Source organism: Gobio gobio (genome assembly GCF_949357685.1).
Source record: "Gobio gobio genome assembly, chromosome: 12".
NCBI lineage: Eukaryota > Metazoa > Chordata > Actinopteri > Cypriniformes > Gobionidae > Gobio > Gobio gobio.
Genome location: NC_137105.1, coordinates 42,579,580 through 42,594,067, shown reverse-complemented (window position 1 = coordinate 42,594,067; position 14,488 = coordinate 42,579,580). Strand labels below are relative to the sequence as shown.

General features: G+C 40.6%; 2 protein-coding genes across 2 annotated transcripts in view; one reads left to right on the top strand and one right to left on the bottom strand.

Annotated features, from left to right (window-relative positions):
* The window catches only part of kcnh5a (potassium voltage-gated channel, subfamily H (eag-related), member 5a), a gene marked incomplete at both ends in the record, with an annotated part of 194,654 nt that overhangs the window by 150,845 nt on the left and 29,321 nt on the right, over positions 1–14,488 (top strand). The window contains 2 exons of the mRNA XM_079831381.1: positions 6,348–6,600; positions 11,413–11,609. Of these exons, the coding sequence (XP_079687507.1) occupies positions 6,348–6,600; positions 11,413–11,609 (450 nt within the window). The remainder of the gene's footprint in view (positions 1–6,347; positions 6,601–11,412; positions 11,610–14,488) is intronic.
* LOC307135617 (uncharacterized protein) lies at positions 128–4,169 on the bottom strand (the record flags this gene model as incomplete). Its single annotated transcript, XM_079832190.1, has 3 exons — positions 128–979; positions 1,178–1,415; positions 4,164–4,169. 3 exons carry the CDS (start codon positions 4,167–4,169, stop codon positions 174–176), a joined length of 1,050 nt encoding a protein of 349 aa, XP_079688316.1. The 3' UTR covers positions 128–173.

The following is a 14,488-nucleotide window of genomic DNA, read 5'->3' as shown; positions in this document are numbered from 1 at the left end:
ATGAGAGCAATAGAAGCAACTAGAACGGTCAAGGGCTACAGTATGCAAGTGCTGTAACAAGTCTCAGTTAATCTAACACAGAACACACAACTTTTTTTTTTTTTTTTTTTTTTTTTTTTTTTTTTTTAAATAAATTAGACAGACAGAAAATGAATCGAATGGAATGTTAAGTGCTATTCTTGATTGGTTAGGTGCTGCTGGAAAAGACGTGTCTTTAGCCGTTTTTTGAAAATGGCTACAGACTCGGCGGCTCGAATTGAGATAGGCAGGTCATTCCACCAGGTGGGGGCAGTCCAGGAAAAGCTCCGTGAGAGTGATTTCATGCCTCTTTGGTATGGCACTACAAGGCGTCGTTCACTGGCAGACCGTAAGCTCCTGGAGGGTGTGTAAGTCTGAACAAGCGAGTTTAGGTATATTGGTGCAGAGCCAGTGGTTGCTTTGAAGGCGAGCACCAGTGACTTGAATTTGATGCGAGCAGCTATTGGCAGCCAGTGGAGATTGATGAAGAGAGGCGTGACGTGCGCTCTCTTCGGCTCGTTAAAGACCACCCTTGCCGCTGCATTCTGGATCAGTTGCAAGGGTTTGATAGTGCATGCCGGAAGGCCCGCTAGAAGAGCATTACAGTAGTCCAGTCTGGAGAGAACAAGAGCTTGGACCAGGAGTTGTGTGGCCTGCTCTGATAGGAAGGGTCTGATCCTCCTAATATTGTATAACGCAAATCTGCAGGACCGGGATGTTGCAGTAATGTGGTCAGTGAATTTTAGCTGATCATCAATCACAACTCCAAGATTCCTGGCTGTCCTGGACGGAGTTATGGTTGATGATCCTAGCTGAATGGAGAGATTATGATGAAGTGCTGGGTTGGCTGAGACCACAAGCAGTTCTGTCTTTGGAAGGTTGAGTTGCAGGTGATGTTCCTTCATCCAGGCAGAAATGTCTGTTAGGCAGGCAGCGATACGACCACCAACCGTGGGATCATCTGGTTGAAATGAGAAGTAGAGTTGAGTGTCGTCAGCGTAGCAATGATAGGAAAAGCCATGTTTCTGAATGACAGTTCCCAGTGATGACATGTAGATGGAGAAGAGAAGTGGTCCAAGCACTGAGCCCTGGGGTACTCCAGTGGCTAGATGATGTGACTTAGACACTTCACCTCTCCATGACACTCTGAAGGACCTACCTGAGAGGTAAGACTTGAGCCACTGGAGAGCAGTTCCTGAGATGCCCATCTCCATGAGAGTTGACAGGAGTATCTGGTGGTTAACTGTGTCAAAAGCAGCAGACAAATCCAGTAAGATAAGTACTGTGGATTTGGAAGCCGCTCTTGCCTGTCTCAGTGCTTCGGTAACCGAGAGCAGGGCAGTCTCAGTTGAGTGGCCACTTTTGAAGCCAGATTGGTTGATATCCAGGAGGTTGTTCTGTTCAAGAAACGTAGAGAGCTGGTTAAAAACAACTCGCTCGAGTGTCTTTGCAATGAAAGGCAGAAGGGATACCGGTCTGTAGTTTTCTAAAAGTGCTGGGTTCAGAGAGGGTTTCTTAAGCAGTGGGGTTACCCGAGCCTGCTTAAATGCTGTGGGGAAAGTCCCGGTGTGAAGAGAGGTGTTGACAATGTGAGTGAGTGCAGGAGTAACAGAAGAAGAGATGGCCTGAAGGAGGTGAGTGGGGATAGGGTCCAGTGGACAGGTAGTGGGGTGGTTGGAAAGGATGAGTTTGGAGATGTCAGCTTCAGAGAGCAGAGAAAAAGAGGGGAGCGTATGTGTGATGGTTGTTGAGATGTGCGTGTCGGTTTGTGGTGCGGAGAATTGGCTGCTGATGGAGGAGATTTTATTTGTGAAAAATGATGCAAAGTCGCCAGCTGTAAGAGTTGATGAAGGAGGGGGGGGAGGAGGACAAAGGAGTGAAGAGAATGTTCTGAAAAGTGCACGAGAGTCAGAGCAGTTGTTGATTTTGTTGTGGTAGTATGTAGATTTAGCAGTGGAGACATTAGCAGAGAAAGAAGCAAGGAGAGACTGATACAGGGTCAGGTCAGTAGTGTTTTTAGTTTTTCGCCACTTCCTCTCTGCCGCCCGGAGCCCAGAACGATGTTCGCGGAGAACATCAGACAGCCAGGGGGCAGAGGGAGTGGTGCGGGCTGGCCTGGTTGAAACGGGACAGAGGTTGTCCAAGCAAGATGTTAGAGTGGAGCAAAGAGTGTCAGTAGCACTGTTAGTGTCCAGTGCTGAGAACTGAGCAGGTGGAGGGAGTGAGGATGAAACCATAGTGGATAGACGGGAGGGAGAGAGTGAGCGTAGATTACGCCGAAAGGTGATCTGGGGAGGAGTGTGTGTTGTGTCAGGAGTCAGTAGGAGGTTAAGAGTGATGAGAAAGTGATCTGAGGTGTGCAATGGAGTAACTAAAGGGTCGTCGGTGGAGCAGTAGCGCGTGTAGATAAGGTCCAGATGATTACCTGATTTGTGAGTAGCTGCAGTAGATACTCGCTTAAGGTCAAATGAGGTCAGAAGAGTGGTGAAGTCTGCAGCCTGTGGTTTATCAAGGTGAATGTTGAAGTCACCGAGCAGTACCAGAGGAGTGCCATCCTCGGGGAAGTGAGAGAGTAACATATCCAACTCCTCCAAGAAGTTACCCAGTTGACCTGGAGGGCGATAAATAACTACAACATGGATATTAGCCGGGTGAGTGATCGTGATTGAGTGTGATTCAAATGAACTGTTGCCAGATAGAGAAGGGATGGGCTCAAATTTCCAATCCTTTGAAATGAGCAGACCAGTACCTCCACCCCTCCCAATCGGGCGAGAGGTGTGTGAAAAAGAGAAATTATTTGAGAGAGCTGCAGGGGTGGCAGTGTCTTCTGGTTTGATCCATGTCTCAGTTAGAGCCATGAGACTGAGATGTGAATGAGTGGAAAGAGATGAAATAAAGTCTGCTTTGTTTACAGCAGACTGGCAATTCCAGAGACCAATTGGAATGGACATTAATGTAGCAGAGGAAATAGGTACACTACGCAGATTATTGGGATTACGGCGTCTAGAATTTCCTGAGCGTGATTTACGGGTGTGTGTGGTAATAGTAGAGATTTGGAAGCACATTATGAAAACAGGTCAGACAAATAAACAGATGAAAACAAGCAAAACACAAAAGTGGACAAAGTAGAAGGAAAGCTATACTTAAGTGCCTTGTCGGTGTCCTTGCTCGAGTGGAGTCGCACAGAGTAGAGTCGATGTCTTTACACTCTTCGGTCTTCACACGAGGGCTGCCGCTTCCGCTGCCGCGGAGTACTACTCAATTTATACTCACGGTAAGTGTCGTTAGTGAATACAGCTGGTCACTCCCAGTGAAACGCGTTAGCTCGCACGAGGTCAAACGATAACAAACGAGACTACAACAAACGGCCAACTACAGCACACATACAATGTTCTAAACAAAAGTTGAACTACAGATCAAGTGAGGAAAATGAATACAGAAACTCACACACTAGTTGTTCTCCCTGATGTTCGGTGCTTCTCTCTGACACAATGTAAACAGTGCACGCTCTAAATACCACGCTGGCTTATGGCCACGCCCAGTGAAACGCGTTAGCTCGCACGAGGTCAAACGATAACAAACGAGACTACAACAAACGGCCAACTACAGCACACATACAATGTTCTAAACAAAAGTTGAACTACAGATCAAGTGAGGAAAATGAATACAGAAACTCACACACTAGTTGTTCTCCCTGATGTTCGGTGCTTCTCTCTGACACAATGTAAACAGTGCACGCTCTAAATACCACGCTGGCTTATGGCCACGCCCAGTGAAACGCGTTAGCTCGCACGAGGTCAAACGATAACAAACGAGACTACAACAAACGGCCAACTACAGCACACATACAATGTTCTAAACAAAAGTTGAACTACAGATCAAGTGAGGAAAATGAATACAGAAACTCACACACTAGTTGTTCTCCCTGATGTTCGGTGCTTCTCTCTCTAGCATTTTACAACAACAGAATACAACAGAATATAGCATTTTACAACAAAATTAAAAATGTCCGATATGGGAAAATTGGGTATTGTGTGTCTCGGCATGCAACACCAAATCTACAGAGACCAGTTTTGTGATTTTTGGCCAAAATTTCAGAAGTTATAAGCAAAAATAGCTAAAGTGTTGCGTTCAAACAGCCTCACGTCCATTTTGGCGTGATTTTTTCGAAATAAATCGCGTGTTAATTGAGAACGGTTTGACGAATGAAACTTGAATTTGAACTTTTCAACATGGTCTGAAGATGATCTGGTTCAATTTTCAAAAGTAGGTTTTTCGGAAGATTCAAAATGGCAAAAAACATTCACGACGGAAAATGAAAATGATCTTGAGCCAAGGAATAAGAAACATTTTCAAAAGTTATTAGCACAAATGTACATGAAACTTTGGACAGTTAGTGGTGCTAGAGGGATTGAGTTAGAGACGCCAAATTTGTTATGGTGACAGTTTAGACTGTCCTCTATCTGTGTGTTAAATTTCATAACTTTCCCGCGAGCGGTTCTATGGGCTGCCATAGAATTCCAGAGCGGAAGAAGAAGAATGCCAACGGATACAATACACACACACCTTCGGTGCTTGGCCCCTAATGAAAGGTATTGTTTAATTACTTTCTCTTTATTCTTTATAGTGGTAACATAAATAACGGCTCATGATCAGATCTCTATCCTCTCTTCCAAAAATCCAAAAATAAAGAGAAATCATTTACGTTCTTTTTTATGATGGATGCTAGCATTCTGTCAGAAACGTTAAACAAAAAAATCTATCTTTTTGTGTAAGTGTCTCTCCATCAAGACCCCGTTTTTTATTTCGTTCTAGAAGAGGAATGGGAAATTGCATTATATCCCAGGAGGCATCAAGCCTCAGGGAATATAGTAGATCTATTCAACCCCTGGCTCAAATTTAGACTTATAAAGGATTCTCATAACTGGTTTTAATGCAGCGTGGGGTGAGAAATCCTCTCCATTTATTGACATATGGCATAATTACGTTCAAATTTGAACATAGAATAGGCCTGACCAGAAAGATCCTGTACAGGTGACTGAGGCACAAAGTATAATTGGTTTCTGCAGACTTTTAATTGCATTCTGGTGAAGTAAAGTGTATTAGATCCATGCACTGAGCGCCCTGCATGTGCTTCTGCCTATAATGGAAACATTAGCTTATGAAGCGTCCAGTACATGCCACATTTACACACACATACATATTCATACCTACCCACAGAATTTTTGGTCAATGCATTCAAATAATATTTCTAAATAATTGTACACTGCTGCAACATGTCTAAAATTAATACTGATATAAAGACAGCAAAAAAAGGTTTTAAATGAATCCACATTATTGCTCCTGTCAGTTATTTTACAGTTACTATCAAATCCACTCGGAGATATACTGTATATGTAATGTATGAAGAGAAACAGACAGATATAGATATAGATATTTACAGATAATACATATTTTCTTAGCAATCTCCATAAACCCCTATTTGACATGGTGTGACATTTTGAAATGTTTATTAACTGGCTGAATCAGTTCTAATCATCTTTTATTATACATAAAAGTTAATTGTTAATCAATTGTGTTAAAGGCAGCTCATTTTAGTATGTTAATAGCATTACAGTACAAACATTCTGGATCTTTTTTGTAATAAGTTCTCCAGCTCAGTGTTAATTTAGCTCTCACTGTACACAGCACACAAGTGAAATATTCCGAAACTGACATTTCCAAATACCACCAACTGAACATGTTTCTGTTTGACTTTCTTTTCTTTTTTTTCTAGCCTAAGTAATGAAGTGAAGCAACGGCAAATAAACTCTCTGCTTACCAATGCAACTCTGTGCTGTAGCCTATTATTTTAATAACTGACTTATTCCATTTTCCACATTCCATTTTTTTTACTTATCAATATTCATTCATTCATCACTTTTCATTCATTCATATTTTATATACTTTTTTAAATATTTTATCTTTTAAATATTTTATATTATATGTATATTATTTATATATTTTTATTTTGTACAAGTAGCCATATAATAAGTGGGTTAATGTGCAATCAGCTGTTCATTAATGTAGCATAAACCCTGAGAGGGGGATCAGGACCCAAATATTAAGCAAAGAGCTTTGGAATCAATACGAAGGGGTTGGTATTGTACTTTATCCCTGATTTATACTTCACTTTTTCCTTATTTTTGTAGCAAAAATATCTTTAATATGCAGTTGCTGGTCAAAAATAGAACAAATGATCTCAGCTACTATAAGAGTTTCATTGTGTACTGTACATACGTTTGAGAGAATGTGTCATTAAGACATAGGTTTCCTTGCTTTCTTGTTAGGTTCTGTCCATCTGTCCTAAGGACATGCGTGCAGACATCTGTGTGCACCTGAACCGCCAGGTTTTCAACGAGCACCCTGCCTTTCGGCTGGCCAGTGACGGCTGTCTGCGCTCTTTGGCGGTAGAGTTCCAGACTACACACTGCGCTCCAGGAGATCTCATCTTCCACGCAGGGGAGAGTGTGGACACTCTTTGCTTCGTGGTGTCTGGATCGCTGGAGGTCATTCAGGATGATGAGGTTATTGCCATTTTAGGTGAGCTAAAATCATTCTTTCCACTCTGGAAATAAAAACAACAATTCAAGGGAGACCTCAGGGGTTAGTTGTCACATTGGGGAGTTGGTACATTTATCAGTTACTATAATCCAATTACACAAATATACACTCTTAAAAATAAAGGTTCTTTATTGGCATTGATAGTCCCATGAAGAACTTTTTACATCCGTAGAACCTTTTCATTGCTCCAAAGTTTTTTTTTATAGTGAAATAAGTTTCTTCAGGTAATGAAATTAAATTATAAAAGATCAAATTGTCCAGTTACACTTTATTTGAAGGTGTCATTGTTACAGTGTAATTATACATTTAAGTACTGAGTAATATTATTTAACAACATGTACTTACTATAGGGTTTAGGGTAGGATTACGGTTTGGTTGAGGGTTAGTTGCAAGTAATTATGCATAATTTACTGTTATTACTATGGTAAGTACATGTAACATATGCAACAAGGACACTGTAAAATAAAGTGTTATCAATCTTCCTTTTGTCTTCACTGTAAAAAAATGTTTCCTCATTAAGTTCCTCTGTTTCTCACTGTCATGGTCTGGGTTGTGTTTCTGTTCGTATTGTTTTGCTTGTGTTCGTTGTTAGTGTATTGCCTGAGTTTTTTCTTTATGTTAATAAATCAAGTTATACTTCGCCCACCTTCTTCATCCCTGGGATAAAATGTAACAGAATATCGGACCAGAAAAGAAGAAGGATTTTGCAGCCGAGTTCAGTGAATTAGCCCGTGAGGACCTCTCTATCGTGAAGTACTTTGCCCGCTTTTGTCAACTCGCTGTAAAAACAAACTTTAATGATGTGAGACATTAAAGTCTCTGTATTGGACAGGGGCTAACTATTTTAGCCCCCTGGAATTGCAGAACATGGAGAAAGGAACCTAGAGAGAGGAGAACCTTTGGTGTCTATAGTGTGCTTACCCTCTGCTGATGCCAGCGTTAACGGCCACTGTAGAGCCAGAGGACTCGCCCACGGCAGGAAAGGAGCCTGAGCCCAACACAGAGCTGGACACTGCGCTGACCCCCGTCACGGACCCTGAGCCTATACCAATGCCTGCAATGAAGTCAGAGCCACGTACATCCTGGAACCAAAAGTCATCGCCTTGTCTGACCAGGTGTGGGCCGACTTCTACACATGAGCCTGTGGGATGTTCAGAGGAGCTTGAGGAAGATGACAGCCTTCCTCCACTGATTCCACCCAGCCCAAAGCCTTCATCGCCGCTGTTCCGGCCCAGCCCAGCCCAGCTCAAAGCCATCATGGCCGCTGGTCCTGCCCAGCTCAAAGACTTCATTGCCATTGGTCTTGCCCAGCTTAAATCCCTGTGGAGAATACACCCACCCTGCCTCCCTTGTCCACCTCCTCTGCCTAGGCTAGGTGGTTTCTCGGCCCCACCTTCGCTGATGCCTTCCCTCAGCTCTAACATTGGATTTATCATTTAAGTTGTATCTGCCTTAGAGCTTCTGGGCACCAGCTCTGACTTGGAGTGTGGATCCCATGGCTTTGCTTCACGTCGCCATTCCCTTAATTCAATACCTCAGCCCATTTCCCAGTCGGTGTTGTAGATTTTTTCCTCTCTTGTAAAATATCACTTTTCAAAGATCTTTGATTTCAGAAAGGCTTTATTTTTCGTCTCCTGCAGGAGACAACTCCAGGCTTCTGCTTTGCTCACACATTTATACCATACATTCTTCCTATACATCAGGGGTTTTCAAACTTTATGATTCCAAGGACCCCCAAATATGATGAACCTTTTATGAGGGACACCCTTCCTAAAATCCATCTATATATTTGTATGTATGAAACAACATTTAAACTGTTAGATAAGTAGTAAGTGTGACATTATAAATACAACATATTGTTTCCAAACTTAAATCGGCTATGCTTAATGTTGGATGTATAAACCCGAAGAACATTTTCAATTAAAAGTGATTTGTATAAGCAAATTAATGTCACAATAAATGTATGTAAACAGATTACGTATTGCGTTAACTGCCTTACAACCCCAGTGAGCAAGATAAAGGGGACTATAGTGAGAAAAAATCTCTAGAAAGATACAAAGCAAACATATATTAGCCCAGCACACATATCCAGTCTTTTGTAGACATATTGTCGCCTGGAGGCACCTCAGGCCTTCTGCAGGCTTCAAAAAGTCCACTCAGTCAGCACACAGTTGAAATATAATAGTGTTCTCACATACAGCTTATATTATATTAAATTACTAGTTTTCTAAATAATAAAATCTTCAACATCGACTCTAACTTGGTCAGACGTCACTCTGGCTGCGGCGCCGACTTCTAGGCTTCTTGCTGTGCTTCGTCCCTTCGGCTCTGTCGGGCTCTGCCTCACCCCTGAATCCGTCTTGGTCCTCGGTCGCACTGGAGTCACCTCAGTCCACCCACACCCTCAAGTGCTTGACTCTGTGGCTCCGCATAGGCCTCTGGATCCTATGGCCTCAGCCTCGCCTAGGTCTCTCTACTCTATCGCTGGCGGTTGGGCCGCTAACTCTACCATTCCGCCATGGGCCTTTGTACCACCTGTGCTCTAGGCTTCCATCTGCATCATCCTACCATCGCCTCCTCCCTGTTTTCTCCCTCTATCTAATCCACCCTGGTACTTTCTTCTGCCGCCTGTAATTGGGACTTTTGTCTGCTTCCGCCTGCATTAATCTCCTCCCTAGCTCCTCCCTCTATCAGATCCACCATGGTACTCTCTTCTAAAACCTGTTATGACTCTCCCTCCTAAAAGTACTATTTACTCTCTTCTTTTATGGCGTCGGGAGCTGCCTTCCGGAGGGGGGAGTTCTGTCATGTCTAGTTAGTATTCATTTCATTTTCAAGGGCTTTCATTTGTTTCTCTTCTGTTACCTGTTTCCTTTGTTCTAGTTTCCCACCACCATCGGTTGTCATGGATACTAATTTAACGCACACACATGTTTGTAATTAAGTTTGTCACCTTGTATATTTAAGTTCCTTGGTTTCTCACGGTCATTGTCCAGTTGCAATGGTGAAAATGTTAAATACCATTGTGTTTAATAGCAATGGCCAAAATAGGTCCCTGTACAAAAATTAAGCCACCCTAAGAAATATTCAGTGGCATAAGACATGGTCACAGGTTTTTAAGCAGGTTGGATATTCTTGAATAAATAAAGAATCTGTTTTACTTCAATATATAAATAATTCCTGCACGACATCCCAGCATTCTCATTAAAATCAAGAAAGGCTAATGCTGCAAAATTTGGCAGATTGTAGTACTGTAATACTTAAGTGCTCTGCAGGTTTTTCCTGAGGGCACATACAGCTCCAAAAACATATAAAGCTTTGGATAAGTGCAGAAAAATAAACGTATAAAGGACACAATACTAACGCAGTGGATCCTAAAATATGGTTCTCACACAGGGTTTTGCACAGTGAACTCGCTAACATTCATTCTCTGAAGTAACATAAAAGCCCACGGTCCACTCCGTGTGCTATATGTGGCATTTGTTACTCTGTCCACGGCGTCTTATCCTGCTGTAATGGAACTGTGGGGGCCGATTCTCCTTCAATTGATTGTTGAGTCTTTTGTTTCACAGGGATGTGTACTGATAGTTCACACGGCCTCAGTGCAGCCAGTGCTATAACGATGACCAGAGAAACAGGCATATTTTTAAGCACAAATACAGACCTCTCTCGTAAAAGATGAGGAAGTCCAGGCTTGTAAACATCTTATTGGAATTTGAGAAAGCAACAACAATCCTGGCCCGTGCATCTTCTAGATGTGTTGTAGCTTTATTTTTCCAAATGTCTCTGCTACATTTACTAACGCTGTATTTAACTCTGAGCCTGAAACCAATTCCACTATGAACAATAAAAACAGATGGCTATTTTGTTGTGAAGAACACGTGTGCATATTTAAGAGTTTTCTCTTTCTCCTTGACTGGACTATTATTTTGATCTCTTTATCTCGCGAGCCTTGCTGATGTACCACTGCCACAAGAATGTGACTTGCTCTTCACTGACATGGTGTAACCACAAATAATGTGACATTAGACCTAATGAAACACTGTACAGAGGAAGTTAATGCCTCTTTTCTCTAATGGGGAATCATATCAGATGCTCTTTTACTTTAATGATTATGAAATGAAATAAGATGCGAGTGCTGTTAGTTAATTAGCCCCAAGGCGTTTACTTGAACCCAGAAGACTAAACCTGCTGGGCTCCTAATGATGCCCCTCATCAAAAGCTCTGAACACTGGGTACTTTGTACTGATTCTCTCATGAGCGTGGTGTGAGAACTTAGAAGATACTTATGTCCTACTGTAGTAAGATCAAGTCAGTCTGTCTGATTCAGAGTACACAAAAAAGGTCAAATACAAGCCCCATAGCTAGAACTATCAATATTTACAGTTGCAGTAAAACTTATGTGAACCATTTCTGAAAAAATGTGTCATTGAATGTGACCCGATCTTCAAGTCATTTTAACATTTTAATAATTAAAGACACATTAAATTGATCAAAAGCTGTTCTTTCGAACTTTCTATTCATGAAAGAATACAGAAAAAAATCACGGTTTCCACAAAAATATTAAACAACTCTTTGATAATAATAAGAAATGTTTCTTGAGCACCACATCAGCAAATCAGAATGATTTCTGAAGGATCATGTGACTGGAGTAATGATGCTGAAAATTCACTGGAATCATTTTATGACCAATTGCAGAAATCCAAGAAAAGCTAAAGGGTTCACATGCTTTTTTCCTGCAACTTTATTAATGGTGTCATTTAAAACTATAATCCCTCTCGTCTGTCCCAGGTAAGGGCGATGTGTTTGGTGACGTGTTCTGGAAGGAATCCACACTGGCTCATGCCTGTGCTAATGTGAGGGCTCTGACGTACTGCGACCTGCATGTCATCAGGAGGGACGCGTTACTCAAAGTGCTGGAGTTCTACACAGCCTTCGCCAACACCTTCTCCCGAAATCTCATCCTCACCTGCAACCTTCGCAAGCGGGTAAGCGCCACATACCGACACTTCTCTTGACCAAATATCACATTCTAAAGGCAATAGACTTTGCTGAATCCATTCTGATAGTTGAAAAGCTTTGGAGAATATAATGCGTTATCGCCTACTTTTTATCCAGTCTTGGTTCAAGACTGCTTTTTTCCCATTCATTTTCTGCATTGGCATGTAAAAATCATGACATTAAAAACCTGAGCAAAATTGCATTTGCTCTGCAAATTACATGATGATAAACCTTGATTTAAAGGGGTGGTTGATTGCCCCTTTTTACAAGACGTAAAATAAGTATCTGATGTCACCAGGGTGTGTATGTGAAGTTTTAGCTCAAAATACCCCACAGATAATTTTTATAGCATGTTAAAATGGTCACTTTTTGAGGGTGAGCAAAGACATGCTGTTTTTGTGTCCCTTTAAATGCAAATGAGCTGCTGGTCATGGGGCGGAGCTTCAAGAGCTCCAGTTAGCAGCTCTGATTACCTCGTGAAGACTGGCAATGAAACTGTTCAGCCTTTTATGTTCAAACCGGAGTTGCACAATGATGGAGAGACGAGAAGAAGTGACAACATGTAGAATGCAATGGGACGTTTCTGAATGGTTAGTTGATTAATTTATGTAGCTGATGTGGAGTTAACTATCTTCAAGTCATTGATTAGCATATTCTGTCACAATAATCTCACCCCCTTTGTTGTGTGTTCCCGGGGGTAGGGTTTATGTAAATATCAGGGTTAGTGATGTCACCAACCCGGGAGAAAGCTTGTGTAGTCCCTACCAGCAGTTTGTTGTAGTCCTTAAAAAGCAATTTCTTTAAAAGTATATATCTCCCTTTGCTTTGAACTTTGAGTGTTGTAACTTTACAGATGCTATTTATGCTCAAACAGCAACATTACACACTAACTGAAATCATAATCAATCACCCCTTTAAAGCAAAAAGTACAGCATATGAAAACCAGAAAAATTAAACAACAATCTCTTGAAGCATTGCAAATAACATAATTAGATTTTAAAAAATTGCTAGGGATTTTCGGCATATGGATAGCATATTGGTTATCAGCATTATTTTTATTTTTAGTCTATCAGTAGGTATTGGTCAATATTGGAAATTTGATTGTTCATGTTTATTTCCTCTATTTTTACATATAGATCATAATTAATATAATAACAAATAGATTACCTTTGCTGTCCTCTAATGCGCACCTCACAGTTAACTTTTGAAAACACTAATTAATTTAATAATTTGTGATTAGAGAAATTCGATCCTTTAAAATGCATTTTAAATGATTGTCATTTATTTTAGGCAAAATGTGGCAAATGCAATGCTTCATGAAAATGTTGTTGCTCTTGAAACCTCCATTTCACTTTTCTTATTTTATATATATATATATATATATATATATATATATATATTATTGCTATATTGTAATCCACAGTTGTAATTGTAATTTCACAGTTACTCCAAATTAATGTAGAAACAACTTAAAGACATTATATTTTAAAATATTTGTTGTAATGGCATCTTTTTATGAATGAAGGCCAGTATCACTGATACTAATACTGCTACCGATGTCTCTATGAAAAAGACAATAGACATTCAACATTTACAGTATAATTGAAAGCTATCAATTTCTACACGTATTAGTCTTGTCTTACAGGTTGGAAATATACAGAAATTGAATAAAGTTATCAGACACTTTATAGTCTTAACTGCATAAATTATAAATTAAATATAGATTAATCCTAATTAAAGCTACAATTACAAGTTACCTTTGTTCTTTGATTAGCAAATGACAGACATCACAGCAACTGGTTTATTAGGCTGCTGTCACTTTAAGATCTGCCGCTGCATTCATTTAAGATGTTATTTAACTCATTTAAGACTGCTCTTATGAGAATACATGACAAAACTGACAATTCTGTGTGTTATTGTTTGTTCTCGAATGAGAACTCGATTCAGATGCGCTGTCTTTGCACACGATCTGACGTGCGTCTTTCTGTGCGTTGTGTCACACACTTCTCTTGTCGTGCTTGAATGGTTTAAAAGCATTTATGAATGAAGAGCGTGATCATATAATGTAACGCTAGCCAAAGGATGACATAAAGAACGGATGCTGCGTTAATTGCATTAAATATTTTTAGCGCATTCAACTGAAAAAAATTTATCGCATGCGCTAATTTTTGTATATAATTTTTTTTCCATGTCTTATCAATCAGATTTATTTGTTTCAGAGATTCAAGCACATTCCGGTGCACTTTGACCTGAATGTGTGGTGTGCCGTCCTGCTGTGTGCTGTGTTGGCATGAGTTCAGAGCTCTGTTGTGGCTTTCAGACCTGACCTCACATTCCTTAAATACATAAATGATTCATTCTGACAGACCGCCTATGGAGAACTTTGGATCTCTTGACGAAAGAAAGACCCTGTGCACTCACAACACAATTAGGAGACCTCAGCTGTGCACTTTACTGCTATTGAGTTACATAATTACTAGTGAGCATTGTGTAAAACTATATTTAGATGCAAAGATCTCCTCTGTTGCTAGATCTAATCTCTATCATTGAGGAAACGATGCACTGAAATTAGGTGTGTTAATGTCATCTTTAAATAATGAGGGAGGAGATCTTGCATTCTCCCAAGTAAACAAGTTAAATTTGGTAAATTATTTCATAGAGCTGCTGGACTTCTTAGAGGAATCACAGTGCCACGATATACATTTTTCCACTGGCCACAGCAAAAGAGGACCTGTCTAATGAGTAGATATTTTGCTAAGGGCACAAATTAATTGATTTAAAGGTTTATGGTTCTTCAAGGTCTCTGAGTAACTGAGTTCATGAATTTTGCATGCAGTTGATTTGTGGAGCTCAGGGTACAACTTTC